Below are 18,214 nucleotides of genomic sequence, written 5' to 3'. Positions count from 1 at the left end.
TCCTGTGTTGGTGGCCCCAGAGCTGGACACAGTACTGCAGGTGGGGTCTCACCGAGAGTCTCTTCTCCGATGCCTGAAGTAAGTTTAACATCAGGCCCGCAGGCACCGCCGCTGCCCGACCTGGGGAAGGGCGGCGGGGCTGACAGGTCCCGCAGCTCCGCGCTGCCGCGGGGCGGGTCCCCCCGCCGGGCCCGGCCGCCGCCAGCCCCGCCCCGCCCCGCGCCCGCCGCCGGCCGCACTCTGCAGCGGGATGGGGCCGCGCTGGGCGCTCCTCGCCGCGCTCCTGCAGGCGGCGGGCGGCCGGGTGAGTGCGGAGGGCCCGCGGGGCGGCGGGGGGCGGCTTCTACCGTGGTCGCGGAGGCAGCGCGGGAGCGCAGCCGGTGCCGTGCAAGGTGCAATGCCAGCGGGCATGGGCTCGCCGTTATGCTTGAAGGAGTAACGCAAGCGGGCATCCTTCCATTGCTGCGCTTGCAGTCCCTTGAGTTGTCTCTCTCTGCTCGTACTGATCTCTGCAGGAGCCTCAAGTCCCGCTCCTAGACTTTTTTAAAGCTCTTCCTGCTCCCTTTGGCTCTGCCGTTATTTCCTGGCTTCCCAACGCAATGACTAATCGTTTGATTTTTCAGGCTTGTTTGAATATTTGCAAAAACTGTGAGCGTCCTGGCAAGTGCAGAGTGTAAATCTCTACGTATTTTACACCGTTGTTTAAACAGGAAGAGCTTGTTGTGCTCTACTGGATCCCTAAAACTATTCCCTATTTACATAGAAAAGTCCTTTAATTTACTAAGACCTGATGTGATGCAGCTGTGACTGTTGGCTTTTATATCCGGCTGTACCACTATTTGGCAATGAATGCTTTTAACTGTTTAAACCGAAGAGCTTGATGGGATCTGTTTGACTTCGTTTTTTTTATGCTGTACTGGTATATTGATAGCATTTTTCTGTCTGATTTTAAGATGCCCTGGATTGTGAAGATAAATATGGAAATGCTGCTGAGATGTCCAGGTCATTGCTTTTTCATGGGATGTGGATATTATTTACATGTTTATTTAATCATATTAATTTAGCCTTGATAAGACAAAGGTTCAGTGAAACCAAATGAGGATGTCAGAATGCATATTGAAGCCGGAATTCAACAACGCTCTTTTAAGGAGTACTGGGTGCTGTAGTGGGTTGATAATATATTAAATTAATTCTTTTAACTGCTTCTCACTCATTTTGAATTCAGCCCTGTTTTGTAAGGTGATAGCACTTTGAACCTGATTCACTGAACACCTTGGAGTGGGCAGGGGAAAGCAGGTGAAGAAGGGAGAGTCTCAGAATTGTAGCAGACCTTATCACCAAAACTTAGGTGTAAAGTTTTGTCATGCTTCTTGCTGAACAAAGGGCATTGATTTGAAAGGAATTAACTCTCCTCTCACCCTAAACATGGCCTAAACATAATGACGGAAATCACAAAGGAAACTTTCAGCATCACTTTTTGCATTGTGACAAACCAAAGAAAAGCCCATATATACATCAGAAAAACAAAACCAGTAGTTTTAGAAATACCATGTCTGCTACAGAGCTGAAAAAAATCTACCTGTTACATCTATTTTAAAAAGTGTAAAGAAAACATTTTATTTTTGAGGGAGGGAAACTGGCAAAGCAATAGTTCTTAAGTGACGCTATTTCTTGTTTTTTCTCATTCAGCTGAAATTATCTGAAAGCTTCTAGCCTCAGTCGCTGTGTTACTCACAGGAACTGAACATAATTTTTGCCATTTTGAACAACGCAGTCACCAGATATTTTTAATGGAAACTTTCTCAACAGCCCTAAACCTGAATAACTGTCCTTTGCGAAGCAGCGCAGTGTGCTCTGCAGTGTAGTTGCTGATGTGTGCGGAGAAGGTCATCCTCTGGATGCTGCTGGTACAGGGAAGGTGTGTTGGTAATCACACACATCCTCTGGACTGCAAAAGGATGAGCATAAAGGAGATCTTGTGGAAAAAATCCTGAAATAAAACTGAGTGGACTGCTCAGATGTCCCTGCCTTTTTATGGTCAGAGCTAGGATGGCTGAGGGTGACCTGCAGCTTTGCTGTTGTCCATATCCACACTTGTGGTTGTTGCATCAAAGTTCATGAAGACCGAAAGTCTTAACAGAGCATTGTAAAAGCCACCTGTGATACAAGCAACAGCATCCCAAGAAAATAATTTGTTTCAAAATAATAGAAGAATTCCAGCCCTGACATTTGGCCTAGATAGAAGACAGTTATCCCCTCTGGCAGTGTTTGTGGCTGGTACACCTGGGGCATCTTGGGATGGTTCTTCATCTGCCATCTCTACACTTAGGGCTCACAGAGCTTCTCCTTCCCTGCTCTGCTTTCAATATTGGTTATCACCCTGTCTCCCGTAGGTGCATCTTCTAGGATGTCTCCACGTAAGGTCAAACCAAATGTGGCCAATCCTGACTTGCTGATCCTTTCTAGGGAACTTGCTCATCACCTGCCCTTCTCTGATACGGGATGAGCATAGAACCTGTCTTCCTGCCTCTCAAGCCTGCGCTCCGTTTTTCCTCTTGCTTTCATCCCTAGTTTGCCTGAGTATCTTCGCTTTCCACAGGGAAACTGTAGATCTTAAGGCTTATCAGCCTGATGAGTACATACAGTACTGATGAGTACATCAGCCTGATAAGTACTTACCATAACAGTGCCTGTTACTGTAAGCATCAGACCTTGATTTAGTGGAGAATATCTTTTATTAGGGCAATGTTTGGGAAAACAGACCAACTTTCAGATACATAAGCCTGAAGTTTTGAAACGGAAGGGCTGGTATTCCTGAAAATGTGTATGTTTTTTCTAAATACATATGTAATAAAATATGCTATGTCTTCCTACAAACTTTGACTTGCTTCTATAACTTTTGCATGTTGTGAATAGCTTCCATATTCTATACAGCCTCCTGCCATCTCATTCTGAGAAAATGGTTTCACATTACGGTGGTGAGTGGCAATGGAGTAGAATCCCTAACAGTAAGCAAAAAGACACTGTTTTCTCACGGAGAGGGAATGTGGAGTTGTAAATCTGTTTGCCTGTGGCTATGCAAGGACTTCTGCTTTACAGCAGTAAAGTACAATATAGGATGGGAGAACAACTCACATAACAGACCCGTAATCTTCAAGAGATATTTGCAGGAAAGCAGCTTTATAAGAAGCTTTATGGTTTGAGTATAGTTGGTACAGCCTGATACAACTCCAGCTGATTTTGGTGGGACTTGCTGTTATTTGATAACTGATCCTCAACAGAATTATTTTTGTAAAATGACCAGTTTAAATATTTTAAACAGAATTCTGTTTTTTCCTGTCTTCAGCAGGTTTGTAGCTCAGCAAACGGTATCTCTACCTCAAGTCCTTTCCATAGCAACAGATTTTTGCGTCAAAGTCCTTGGTGACTTCATTGTGGTTTCATATGCGTAAAGAACTTTATATGCCAGATGTAGTTCCTGTTCAGACTCCTTTGTTTGACAGCTTGAGTTTGAAGAAGGCAACTGTATGAAAAGGAGACCAATAAAAATGTAGACATGTGAGTTAGAATTAAAATATATGCTTAAATATCTTTGTTAAAATGGCCTCCTTGAGTAAAAACGAGTGTTACGTGAATGGATTAATATACTCTTATTCATCTGATGTATTAGCATGTTTTATGTCTATTATTGCAGATACTTAAATTTAATTACACATAAAGTCCAAGAACGCAGGAACAAACTGTAAGGCAGAAATTGAAGGAAATGATGTTTATTATAATTAATATTTAGCATATAGGGAACGCATGACATTGTGACGTGCTGTGAGTAGCTGAGACCTGCACTTCCTCACCAGTACGTAGAGCCAGGTTGGTCTGTTGGATCCAAGCCCCTGTAATTTGAAGGAAGTCTGACTCCAAATCTTGTTTTGTAGTTCATGACTACAAAACTCAGCTCTGGTACAGACCTGAGGGTCTCTGTTGGGGCTGGCCTCCGTACGACTGCGGGGGGGACAGCCTTTCCCTTCACTAGCGCTGTTCCACCCAGCACAGGTACAGCTGCCAGCCTGAAATCATGAGATGCTGGTGTGTCCTCTGCTGGTTTGATCTTCCATTGGGTAGGATATAGGGAATCCTGGAAGCAGTTGCGTTTCTGCATATGTATTTAGAAGCATCCGTACTAACCTCTCTGTTGGTACGGAGGCTGCTGTTAGCCCACGTCTCTCCAGTGACGCATTAAGTCACCTTTCTGCTGGGAGTCTGTGGTGCAGCTGGGAAAATGATTCAAACAATGCAGGGACTCTGGAGAAAGAGTCGAGTCACTGACTTTTTCTGTGTAACTTCTTAGTTATTGCTTAACACAAAGGCATTGCAAAAATCTCCCTAGTGACTTGTGTAGTCAAAGGCAAGCATAGTTTACCCATTTCTGTGCCAAAATATATTGCTCAATTTGACTGATGTGCATACAGCTAGACTAAATTTCATGTTTAATAATGTTTGTGCCTCTGCTGCAACACAGATGAGGCATTTTACTACTACTTGTACCCGATAAATTAAATGAAGTCTTCTGAAGTCTTCATTTTGTTCACGTAAATATCTTAAAAGTCTGCTGCCATTAGGCACTACCACCTAAAGTGAGAAGTTCTAAGGATATAACACAAAAGATGCAGCATCAGCTTAGTTTTCCTTCAGGCAATCTGCTTGCAGAACACTGAATCACAGTAAAAACAGAAGACAAAGTAAGAGATACAAACAGTAACAAAATGTAAAGTTTGTGGAATAGAATCTGGCCCCTACTCATCAGTCTTTCAGCCCAAAGTAGCCAATGGATCTGGATGCCAGATACAAATATTGTTCTGCCTCAGACCTTAAAATTGGTGAGAGGGCTGGAAAAAGTGGGGTCATCTTGTAGCCAAGAAATCCAGGAGAGCTTTATACCTGGTAAGATGCCTACACTTCCACTGACAGAGTAGGAGATTTGACTGCTGGCCTTAACAGCTTTGATTCAACTAGTTTACACTGGAAGTAACTACTGAAATTTATGGCATCCTTCCAGTGCAAACAAAGCTGAGCTCATGTGTGTATATAAATTGTATCTAAGTGAGTTACAAGTCCCTTTTAGTTTCCCATCATGTTCTTTGAGGACAGTTGGCAAGAAATTGGTAATTGTATGTCATTGAGAGCCACAGCTCATCAGATAAAATTTCAGGGAGATTGTATCAGACGGTAGACGTATCCTTTCAAGCACAACTTAAGAGAAATAGAAGTGAACCCATCAACCAACAGGTTTTCCTGTGTCTTGAACTGGCAGGGCGCTCTGTACGACAGACAATGCAGAGGATGAGATAAGAATGTTTTTTGCCAGGAAGCCTCACCAGCAGGATAATTTGTGATGTGGTTTATTGTATTTCTTCCTTTTTTTTCCCCGTGTCTGCTCTTGCAGTGAAGTTTTATGTTTTAAAAAGACTCTCAAGTGCTTCTTTTAATGAAGCTGATCATAGCGACTACAAAAATGTGAGGATAGCACTTAATCTTTCTTCTTTTAATAAACAAGAAAGTAACTTAAAAAAAGCTTTTGAAAGCAGAGCCCTTTACTTCTCCTGCATCGGATTTTACTGTCAGCTCACATTTGCAAATGGTATGCTTTATTGTTGCCCATCCTACCAGAGTATAATACTAAGTCCAGCATTAACAGTTATTACTGAACCTAGAAGGTACTGAAAAGCCTTGGGGGTTTTTTTTAATTATTATGGTTATTATTCTCATTAATAATGATGAAACTGATAAAGTTGAAGCCAGCCTCCTGGTCTTGCTTCAAAGTCTTCAATCCTTGTGCAAGCCCCCTTAAAATAATGCTTCTTAACTAGAAAGCAAAAATGGGTGCCAAAGTAGATTTTGGAGATGTTTGAGGCTGCAGCATGGTTCCTCCAAAACTGCCTTTCTTCTCATCAAAAAACAAAGAGCAGAATTTGAAAAATGCAGCTTGTGTTCAGCGTCCATTTCTTACTTCACCCGCTCTAGTGTTTAAGAAGGAGAATGATTTATTTTATTTTTTTCGTCATTTTCCCCCACCCTGACACAGTTTCTAGCTGTTAAAAGCATCTTTACAAGTTTGTTCTTCCGTTTGAAACCTGACTCTTTCTCGTTGATCTGGCTGGGAGAAAACGGGGCTGGTATTGGTGGAACCCATCCCCAGTCTCCCTGGTTTTGAGTCTTTAACTCAACTGACTGACCAGAAGAGATCAGAGTTGTCCTGATGTCTGGTCAGTGCTACCAGCTTTCCCAGCATTTCAAATAAAAGTGGCGAAACTTCTACTTAAATAGTTTGCTTTCCTTTTGTTCTTTTCTGGAATGAACGTTGAAACTCAAGAAGGCCTTTTGCTGCCTTCACATTCTCAGGAAAGGTTCTTTTTGACACTGACCATTGAGTAGGTGGGTGAAATCCTGTTTCTGATACACGGCTAGATAAGAGGTAAAATATTTCAACAAGCTGCATAAGAAAATGTTGGGTTCCCTTTAAGTAACTGGTGAGAGTGGGAAGCGTTAGGCTACTTTGTCAGTAATGTGAAGACACAATAGATAATCAACATGTTTTTTCAGTAAGGAGGAAGGATATTTTCATTACCGGCCTCCAAAGAGCTTGTTCCTGTTTTGATTTCTCTTTTTAATAATACTTTTAAAGTACTTCTCTAAATGCGTGTAGATTATATATGGAGCAATCTCTTCAGACTGCAGAAAATTGAGCAGTGTCACGTACTTTTTGAACAGCATCTTTCTGATCTAGCAGGAAACTCCTACGCTTGTACTACCTAACGTTAGCCTTTTTCTTCAGAGTGAGTATATTTTTCCCTTTGAAAACAGATGACAGGTCTTCAAATATTTTGACACTTGTTCATTGAAGTCACTGATCTGTGTTGGTTGGTATGAGCTGAAAATTAGGCACTCTATTTCACGACTGTTTCTTATGCATTTAACCTGCCACGTGAGGTAGGTTTTTTATTTTTATTTAAGTCTTGCAGCCACTTGCTCCTTTTCAGAAGCAGCAGTGCACTTTCTGGAGACATCGTTTTCAAAACATCAAGACCTTTCTCATTCAGAAAGGAATCACAAACTGTCTGGAATGATAAAGGCCTTTTTTTCCTTTCCTGTGGTGAGACAGTTCTATAGTGCCTGTTCCTCGACTGAAGGGATGGGTTATCTTGCCTGGATATTGCATGGGTGTAACTCAGGGCATAATGAACATAAGCGCAATAGAGAATTGGACACAGTGTCCTGTGTCCTGTGTCCTTTGCACCCGCTGGTGAAAACAGAAAGATTCCTTCAGGCGTTGCAATAGTGCTAGACCCACAGCTCCCTCTTCCACCGGCCTGAGGGAATTAATGAGTAGCAAAGTCAAACTTCTAGTTTTTAGGTAGGGCTCTAAATCTGTATAGGGAGTAGACTTACTAAGTAAGAAGGTATCATTTTAACATAGCCACTTTGCAGAAAATGCTTCTCCCTGCAAACCCACAGGTAAGAATTTAGGTTTCACTGATGTTTTGTCAAAGGTTGAATCATGGCAACTGAGAATCGGTACTTAGCCCTTTGGTGTAGGGGACGCAGTAGGGACCAGGTGTGATGCTAATCCCATAGTTCCATTGCATTCTTTTGAATATAAAACCTGGAGAAATCACTTTGTTCATTGTGACAGATCTCTGACAAACAGAGGAACCTCTAAGTGGTCTCAAGTAGTTTATAAGCTGTGCATTCTCCTTCAGCTTTTTGGCATCTGCTGCTTTCTGTTTCATCAGGCCTACATCAGTATCTTGGAAAGGAAGGTGGTTTTAACGGCACGGATCTTTAAGTGTTTGTCTCTTTTGAATCTCTACTCTAGCCTCAGAATGGACTTATGACTCATGATTTTCCTTTAATTTCTTCTAGGAATATGCACTGCCTTATACGCCACAGGTTGCACAATGCAAAGATCCCAGTACTGAATTCTATGAAGAAGAACTTAATAAATGTTGCAGCAAGTGCCCTCCAGGTAGGTTATAATTCAAACTATTACTTTACACAGCCAAATTCAATCAATTTTCAGATGACCGTAGTACGTTTATAGATCCGAAGAGCATTGGATTTTTGCTGTCGTAATGCACTCCTAGCTGAACAACAATAAAGTGCTGTGACCATAAAAATATCTGCAAAAGAGACACACCGTCCGTCAGAATTGGGATTCTGTTACGAGGGGTTATCGGGTGGTAGGCTGCTGAGCTCGTGTAAGCGCAGCTTGGCATGGTGTTTCGATTAAAGTATTTTTAAGTCAACATTTAGCCGGGGAGCAACAGCTCACTAATGGAATTCCAAAAATTAGACAGTGTGTCAGACCCAAGACCGCTAATAACACATATATTGTAAAACAGAGCATGAGGTAGAGCTTAGTTTCTGTACTTTGATGATATCACATACATAAGGGGCTTTCCATTGCACAGGTTAATCTATAATTGCTCATTAAAGGAGTTTTATTGTCTTTTACTGTAAATGAGCCACTGCAGACCACTGTCAGAGACTGGGTACAAGACTACAGAAACTGTCTGCTTTGAGGTGTCATGTCTTACACAGTGATAATTATTAGTGAGCTTTTGTGAGCAAAAGTGGGTGACTGCAGAAAGGTGGGTGTGTGGGTTTGGGGGTTTTTTTGGAGTAGTAATGCCGTTTGGGTGTTCTAATAATAGAGGTTTTGCAATAAGTTGTCATTATATTATTACATTAGACGCAGCAAAAAACTGCCTATTAGTCTCATTACGTGCTGAGCAAACAAAATTTGTCTCCATAAATGCTGAGTTCCTGTCAGAGAGATCCGGAAGTTGAAGCAGGAAATCAGTATATGCTGAAGCAGCCACAGTTGCTTGAATTAACCGAAAATGTCTAGATAGATCTGTCAAGCTTCCTTTGTTAAAAACACAGCGGATGAAAGGTGATAATTCATAGGTAAAACCTTTTTCTGTTGTGGTATGTACTGCTCAGTCTTTTTCTCCTTATTTTTAATTTTTCAGAATAACGAATTCTGGGCAACAAGTTGTAGGAAGATTAAAATCTTTATTTTTTGTTATTATAAATTTGAATTTTTTTACCACCATTTATCAAAAATTGAAGCCTAAATCATTAGCAGGATGTAGGAGGCAGAAGTAAGTACATGGAAAGACAAAGTATTTGGAAATAATTCCTATGCCTCACCTCCAGAGCCCCTTCTTTCAGAGAACAGAGATTCTCCAAAGAGCTTCAAAGGCTTTCTCAGTGTTACTCCTGCTTTCTGAGTGTATTTTCCAGGGTATTTCTGTACAGGATATGAGACATTGACTGTTATCTTCTTCCTCTGTTCAAGCAAGGGGGAAATGGCAAATGAGATGTTTTCCTTTCTCCGAAATGGATGTGTTGGAGCTCATATGTATTTATTCCCCTCACTGCACTGGACTCTGTTGTTGGTGAGAAGCATTGCAGAAACTACCTTTGGTAGCTTTTGATTTTGTCTGGAATGCCACTAGCTTCAGAAACTCATTGCTTTGAGCTGTTAGGGCTGGGTGACGATGTTAGGGCTGGCTGAAGAGGTGAAGGAAAAAGAGTGAGCTCATGTCCCTTCAGTAGTGACAAGTGGTGGAGTTCTAATTCAGGTCTGTTTGTGGTAATACAGTATTATGCTTTCTTCACGTGCTGCTTGTAAAGGTAGAAAGGGCCTCACCCAGACACATCATGCCTGACTTTCAACATGAAACACCATCTCGTGTGTCACCACAAAGCAGCGTCTAGGAGGATAAAAAGTTTGTTCTATGTACTCTGGTAGCTGCACCTAGGTATATGCTGAGTGGTTTTGTTCAGGACTGAGGCCACCTTGTTTTGAACATGTCTGGAATTCACTGAACTGAATGTAGGAAAAGAGGTCAAACATGAATAACATAAAAGAAATCGGAGTTTCCCTGTATATACATGGTATTCCTCCTTTAAATCAATACTTGTTTGGTATACGTTACCAATCTGATAGTGGCACCGAAGGGAAGAGGTTTCTATAGCTAAGAATGAAACTTACCATAAACAATACCTAGCGATGTTTTTCAATAGATGCGTCCTCTGTTTTTTGGGTTTGTTAGTTTGTTTTGGTTTTGTTTGTTGGTTGTTTTTTTAAAATAGGTCAATATAAGACACAGAGCTGCAGTCACAGTGTGGACACAAAGTGCAGTCCCTGTAGCCCTAACACGTATACAGCAATCTGGAATCGGTCTCCTCAGTGCTTTGCCTGCTCACCACCCTGCAGGAAAGGTAGGCTTGAGTAGTTAAAGGGGCATACGTGACTTTAACAGCCTGCGCAATGAGTGGGCTTGGTTTAACCTAGTCTTTTCTCCTAAGGGAACCAGGAGGTTTTGTCTATCGCTTGTATAGTCCCATTCTCATGCTTTTGGTACTCGTAAGATTTGGGGAAAAGAATCAGGGAAATGTCTTGCAGGGGGCCCTGCCCCCCCCCCTTTTTTTTAAGTCCTAAAAATGTGACACCAATCTTATATTCTTGGAAACTAAGGCACTGCATCACTAAAATAGGTACAAATGTCATCAGTAGAATAACCCTGCTTATACTCTCCAGGGAAGGGAGCTTGAGACCCGACTTGCACAGGGGTAAATGGATAATTATATTTCCAGCATCCAGTCATTTCTCGGTTTGTCTGTGGAACTGACAACAGCAAACACCAGTTGTGATATTCCTATTTCGTTTTAATTTCTTTTGCAAAGCAGCATAGTCAGTGCGAGCATGCTGGTTCAGTTCATTAAAGCCGCTTAACAGTACATAAAGTAGTACGTTGTACCCACATCCATACGTCAGCCTAATAGATCAGGTGCATTAACAAATTCAGTCACACTGTTGCCCATCGTTTCTAATGGAAACCTGTATAGAAAATTATCAGCTTGACTCACTGGCAAGTAAGTTTTAAGGATAGAGTCGAAGTTGTTCAAAGGACCTTTGGTCTTATCCAAATAGATAATCCTACAAAGCTGGTTAATTACAGTATGAAAATGTCTGTAGTAAGGTCTCTGATTACTTTCAGTACAGTTGCATGATCTGTGTAGGCTACAGACCTTAGTATGGCCCCCACAGACTGCAGGGATGAGCACAGGTAACACAAACGTGCATGTTTATGGTTACAATACGATACAACGCAACTGCAGGTACAGAGTTTCAAGAGTGAATTCTACAGATGCAAACTTCTTTCCTAGAGAGAAGAAGGAAATTCTTCTGAAAATGTAGATGTTAGAGCATATAACATATTTGTTTTATCATGGTATGCCAGCCAGAAGCTGCAAAATGGTCTTCAGGTTGTGGTATGTGAAAATCACTTCACATTCACTTGAAACATTCCAGGCTGTGATTTTGAATGTTTCTAATGACATATTGCTTTATTCTTGTTTTAAAACAGGATTTGTGCAGAATCAAACGTGTACTGAATCACAGGACAGAATCTGTAGCTGCCCACCCAATGAGTACTGCATTTCAAAATTATTCGAGAACTGCAAAATATGTAAAGTGCATAAAAAATGTGGAAAAGGTTATCGAGTTTCCAGAAGAGGTAATTTAATTCTGAACACTCTATACACAAAAGAGTTTTACTGTATGAAGAGGGCTATTTTTTGAATTTAATAGTCCATAAATATTTCTGAATCTGCCTCCAACTCAGTAAATTACAGGAATATTGTCTTTTAATTCCCTACAGTTATGCATTTAGTGCAAGCATTATCCTAGCAAGTAGGCAATAACTAGAGCAATAGTACTCGCAAGAGGCATATCCAATAGGACAACATTTTGCAATCTGTTACTACCCTATATCATAATGTTTCCCAATCCAACTTAATCTTCCTGTGTTTCGCTCTACCATGTGCTTTCTTCCATACAAGTGACTCAGATTCAAGACCACTTAATTCCTGCTTAAATCCTTGAAGCAGGACTTCAGGTTGCGTTTTGGTTATGGTAAATAATGGTAAATAAATTCTGCTGTCTTGCGGCATTAATCTGTCTTTATTAATGATGAATTTCACCACTAATGATGATGTATATGCATGTAGTCATATGTAGTGATAATGTATTATAATATGTAATGATAATGTAGCTGTCTTAAGATGATAAATAATATTCAAAGAGGTGGAACACTGAGTATTTTTAAGAAATTAAGAATAATTTGAAAAGATACAGAACTCCAACAGACTGGAAGGTGGTCAGCCCGACGAGGATGGGTGAAAAAACTCAGCTCTGCAGTACCACATTTTAATCTTTTTGGTGGGTTTTTGCAGTATTTGAAAAAGACTGACTATCAATGGCACCAAACTAAGCCATTTTATGTTTGGGTTGGGTGTTTCCAATTAATCTGTTCTGTGACAGTTAAATACTGTATTTTTTGTACCACCTCTGTATTACCTCCAGGATCTGTACCGCAGACCTTGATTATTCCTTCTTGTTTCTCGCTAGATGACTAACTGGAGTTTTTGTATTTGTTTAAAGGGACAGATAGCACAGATACAGAATGTAAACCTTGTCCTCCTGGCACTTTTTCACATGAGGAATCTTACGATACCAGCTGTGTACCACATACAGTGTAAGCCGGTGTTCCTGTCTAATAGCAACCTTAACTGTGCACAGGGCCGCTTTCTTTCCTAACTTCTCTTTGTTTCTTGCAGTTGTAAATCAGTGGCTGTTCCTGGAAACAGCATCAATGACACTGTTTGCAGCAACTCAGGAACAGCAGTTCCCACGGTTCTACCTTACACTATTTTGAACCTGCTCCTGACCCAAAACTCGGCTTCTAACAAACCTGAAATAGTAACTCGACCTGTCATTTCAAACTCTGTACCTGACATGTCTCACATCATCGGTGAGCTATTCACTCATTTAAAGTCCTTTTTGTCTGGTAGGAAGCAAGCTTACATTTAGTTCTCAGTTTCTTTCCAAGACCAATTACCTGTACCCAAGCAGAACCTCACAACAGCTGAATTAACTCAATATGACACTGCTTGTAGCGAGTTGCATAATTTACCTGTGCATCTGCGCTACCCCAGTGCATGCTACAGTCCTTGTAGTTCTGGAATTATTCCTAAAAAGCCCCAAAGTAGACGATACGAGGCATTTCCTGAGAATCGCTACTATGAAGGAGCTGGTAGAAAGGGTCATATCTTAGATTCTGGACCGAGGTAAGCTTGACTTTTTAAACCTCCTGGTGAGAGGTCTTGGGAGACTTCTGGCAGCCTTTCCCGAGCAGGAAGCCTTTACAGTGCTCACAACTGAGGATGTGTTCTCTCCTGTTCACAGCCTATCCAGAAGGCACATATGTTTAGGAGCATTCTGGGCTGCCTGGCCTTGTATTTAACCAACTGTTGCTAGCCTAGAGAGGTATCTTTTGTGACTGAGGCCAAAAGTCTGTCCTCACTTTTCAGGACAGGAAAATTCAGTTTTATGAAGTGGTGAAGACTGAAATGAGACCTTGGTATCCAACAACAGAGGCATTTAATGTGAATGTCAGACACAACTGATACTTGTAAATTTAGCTTTTGTAGCCATGGACAGAAACTACAAAACTACTTCTTTCTAATTAGATCCTTTGTCAGATCAACCTGCTAAATAATCTTTTTTATTTATTTTCAGGATCAGTAGCAGGGCCATTGTTATTGATCCTAATAATAACTATTTTGGGGTGTTGCTTAGTCTCCAAAAAAAAAGGTAAGGTTCATGAAATGAAAACAAGCAGATCTGTAAATATTGGAAAGTGTGTCACCTTATTTCCTACTACTTTGAGCCTAGTGGTTGACTGACCTTAGTGTCTTCAAAGAAGCTCGTTCTCTTTGAAGATTTTCTCATGGCTGGATATGATGAAGTATCACTAATCTGGAGATTCTTTGGTGTCTAATAATGTATGAGTTTATTTTTTTTCAAGGGGACAAGGCGATGATTTACAGGTTTCTCCCTCACTATCTGGCAACCAAAAGTTTCACGAAACTCTGAGGAGCTTTTGATACCGTTCCTCTGTTACATTGGGGTGAAACTGGCAAAAAGGTTCAAAGGTCAATAGAAGAGAGACTAGGAGAAAACTCATGCAAATGACCTTGATCACATAAGCTTTATTGCTACAGAAAAATAGAATTTAAAAAGTGCTCCAGGAATTCCATGTGTATTTAGAGTAAAAGTATCTTTATTAAATCACATGGGGTGAAATTAATCTCAATACATGGATATGGTGAGGCAAATGTCCCATTCAAATCTCTCGTTTTTCCTCAGATTTAGGTAATTCTCTAAACATAGAGCATCCTAGTGGAGCTGGACAACTATGCAGCAATTGTGCTCCTACTGGAGCTTGTTAAATATTTTGCACATCATCATTTAAATATTAGACATTCTCAAATGTTATCATTAAACAGTCACGACCACAGTTTATTGTCATCAATACCTTTTCTCACTGACACTATACAAGAAAAATTATTAATTCATGCAGAGGGTCCCCTTTGCTTGCTGGTTAAATTTAAGTTGCCTTTACAATATAGCTTTCAACATTTTCAAACAGTGTGTAATAAATGTACATTTGGAGTTTATTCCAGGGGCAGAGGATATCGATCAGGCTAGTTAAGAGAGCAGCTTGTGCGACTGAAACAAATTTGGGTGCTAATCAACTGTCTTTTCTCACTTGCAGCCCTTCTATATTCTCCACCAACTACAGAGGCAGATTCAGTGAGTGTCACTCCTTCCTTTCCATCTTTTCCATTTCTTTAAAAGTTATATAGAAATCATGCAGTCTTATCTAATGACACGTAGAAGAAAACTGCACAGCAGAAAGACAACTGGAGTGAGAAGGGGGTGTCCCCAAGGCAGAGTATAGGATGTACCTTATGTAACCCACGTCATGTACCAGCCGTGCTTTATGTTAGGCTGTATTGGCAATGAACCACAGGGCTGGTTCAGAAGACCAGATTTTAGAGCCTTTGTTCCCTAGGTAAGCAGTGAAGTACTGTAGGAGCCTTCCGCAGACAGGATCATTTTGTTGAATGCCTGCTCAACAGCTGGGTGAATTTCACTTACAGTCATCACTATGCAAATGGCAGTTATCAGTGGTTTCTTTACCTGCCCAAGTATTCACCAGTACTTTGTTAGTGTTTTTTAAAAAGATTAATGTTTTGCATTTCTCTGCAAATGTTCCAGCCTTTTTCCCCTACAGAAAAGCAGTGTGACAAAAAAGTCAGAAATACAGGATCGCAAAACACCAGCAGTTCTGAACAGGAGGAACAGCATCTCTTGGGAACTTCTGGGTCCAGCAGTAGCTCCCTGAATAATCCAACTGGATCTGCAAGAGTCAGTGTAGTAAGTAACAAGAAAAACGATAAGAAACAGACAGAAGGATTTCATCAGCAGCATTCAGCTGCAGAAGGTTGTAAGCTTCACACTGGAGACAGACACAACTCTGCGAGTTCAGGTAAGAAGGTACCAGAATGATCCAGAACCTCTTGAAATTTGATTATCAACTGTAAGTCTTTTTAGCAGAAGTTTAAATGGCAGGATAAAACATCAGACGCACGTTGATCAGAGAGAGTAACTTTTGAAAAGAAAAAGTGTTTGTTTTAAGCCTGAGACAGTAAAGAGAGTGTGCTCAAAATGTTATTTGCAGCGTACAGGATGGGTGCGATGGTAGGCACTTTCCTGTGAGCGGGAGTAAGGGCCAAAGGGAGCATAAAGAAAAGAACATTGTCAAAAGCACCTGAAATGGCAACAGAGGGGTAGGGAGCTGGCTGTGATCCAGGGCTCTGTATTCATTTTTATGGCCTTTTTATTTCTGGAATGAATGCAGATTTCATGGTACACCAAAAAAACCCCTAAAACGTTACAGAACCAATTCCACCAGTTTACCTAAATTAAGTGAAGCCAGAAGATACTTAGTGTCTATTTTAAGTCAAAGAACTGGATAAAGAATCCAACTGTCCTATTGTGGGTTTCACTCTTCCATGTTTAATGTGTTTTCTGTTTATTTGACAGAACATTCTGGTAACGGAGGAACGCAGGTGAATGTGACTTGTATTGTTAAAGTATGTGGTCCAGATTGCAGTTCCCCGTTCCCAGAACAGAGTAGTTCAACTAGCATGGAGTATGGAAACGCTCCCTATTATTCCCCAACAGGGGAAAAAATTCCCCTTTCAAAAGAAGAAAACCCCTTGAAAAAAGAAACTGAAATTCAGATCTCAGTGGAAAACGAGGACAATTTACTTCAAGACTTACTTCCAGAAGAAAAGAAGTTTCCTCTGGGTATTCAAGATGCGGGGATGAAAACTAGTTAAAGGAACTTACACATCATATACTGATTGACTGATACAATTCATCAAACAACTCCGTATCTTCTAAAATAAACATTATGTTAAATGTAGCATTCCTACAGAGACTTGAACTTTCGGACAAATACAGACACTGATGCTTTTGAGGTTTTTAATCTCTTTTTGTCAGCTTTGAGAGTTGAAGGATAATCTTTGCTGTGCAAAAAAAATTTGAACGCTTTTTCTTTTAAACTGAACGGCCAACTCCTTCCTTTCTTCCGTGATACCCTAGAGAAACCTTTACCAGATTTTAAAAGCAATATTTTTCTAACTTTATGCCATTGATTTTTCTGCTGAGACTTCCTGTGATGGTAATTTGGGTCCAGATTTACCACCTGTCAAGACCATGGGTGTGACCAGCTCTTCTAAGACACTGGAGTTAATTATTGTTCATTTGGTGCTAATGAATTATCCATTTGATCTTAAAACTATTGCGTTCTATTTCCTATCCCATATCTTCATGGACATACTTTCAAACATCCTCATGGATATTTATTATTACAGTATGCTTTTGCTCATTATTGGACCAAGCTTCTCAAATCAACCTTTAGTATATTGAAGACTGAAATCTTTTATAGGAACTTTTTTTACTAGATTACAACTATTACCTTTAAACAATAGCATTTCATTAGCTGTACATAGTTCATTTTATTTTAGAAAAGAAAATCTCGATTAAATAGTTATCTTGGAGTAGGTAACAAGTTCCTTTTGTCATCTTTGTGTTCTGGCTGATATAATATGGTTCCCTGAATGATTCTGACCTCATTTTTGAGGTTAACCGTAATATTAGTGATTATTAGAGAAGATCCATGTGAATATATGTGCCAGACAGCTCACGCCCATTGACCTCAGGGAAAGGCCTCTCTCTCAGTGATTGCAAAGCATAATCTGTAAAAAATGGAATTGACCCAAACCTCAGAACCAGAAAATCCTGTTCTCCTTCACTTCTTAATGCTGAAGATCCAACCACCTCTTACAGAAAATTAGTAGAGGTTCTCCTTGAATCAAGTGGGAGTCTTTTGGTTTTGGAAGTCAATTTTTAGGATCCCATTTTCCATAATTATATTTTACATATGTGACTTAACTGACAATTGTGGCGTCTGCATTCAACCAGAATTTGCAATACAGTGTCTGAATTATATTTGAGTGAAGTCATACAGTAGGCATAACTTTTCTTCTTTTATGCCATAAAAACATACTGTTGGACGAGATGATCGCCGTACTTCCCTTCCAAGTGAACCGTTCTATTCTATTCTACCTCAAGAGAAACTAAATGCAGTAGTTATTTCTGAGGCCTTAGACTGAAAAAGGACATTTTGGAATAGCATTTATTCTACAGCTACAGAAGAGAAACAGATTTTAAAAATACAAATTTTAAACTTCCACAAAAGCTCAGGTTTACTAAAGTTATTTCTGGAACTGAGGACTGGCAAACAGGTCTTAAATTCTACTATGAAGAAACCTTTTACAAGCTGTGTATTAAACTTGCACTTGAAGGTAGTTTTCAGAAAAAGACTTTGTAAATGGGCTTACAAAACTGAAAGATTTAGGCAAGAAAAGGACCTCATTTTATACCGCTCTTTGAATCTCTTGTACTGACGATTTTCATGTCCTGCTTGTATTGGAACCACAGTGAAGCAGCAGTGGAAGATTACTGAGATTTAAAAACATTAAAAAGGGATGATCTCGTTAACTTACTGGATTTTCAAACTATGGAGCTCTATGACAGAAGGAAAATCCAAGTTTTATGTTGAAATAGGAAAAATGTGCTTGTGGTTGCTTATTAAAAATAAAAACCCTGCATTTTTATAATTACCTCTTTTTTATAATTACTATTACTATAAAATGTCTCTTCAAGTTT

General features: G+C 40.2%; 1 protein-coding gene across 1 annotated transcript; it reads left to right on the top strand.

The window, feature by feature from the left end:
- The first annotated feature begins 211 nt into the window (after positions 1-211).
- Positions 212-18,149, top strand: TNFRSF1B (TNF receptor superfamily member 1B). The gene is made up of 10 exons (XM_054222714.1): positions 212-304; positions 7,918-8,020; positions 10,159-10,287; positions 11,436-11,585; positions 12,512-12,605; positions 12,688-12,881; positions 13,649-13,723; positions 14,688-14,725; positions 15,194-15,464; positions 16,022-18,149. Exons 1-10 carry the CDS (start codon positions 251-253, stop codon positions 16,318-16,320), a joined length of 1,407 nt encoding a protein of 468 aa, XP_054078689.1. The 5' UTR covers positions 212-250; the 3' UTR covers positions 16,321-18,149.
- Positions 18,150-18,214: the final 65 nt, after the last annotated feature.

This window comes from Rissa tridactyla, chromosome 16 (assembly GCF_028500815.1).
Source record: "Rissa tridactyla isolate bRisTri1 chromosome 16, bRisTri1.patW.cur.20221130, whole genome shotgun sequence".
Taxonomy (NCBI): Eukaryota; Metazoa; Chordata; class Aves; order Charadriiformes; family Laridae; genus Rissa; species Rissa tridactyla.
This window is presented reverse-complemented; position numbering and strand designations above follow the sequence as displayed.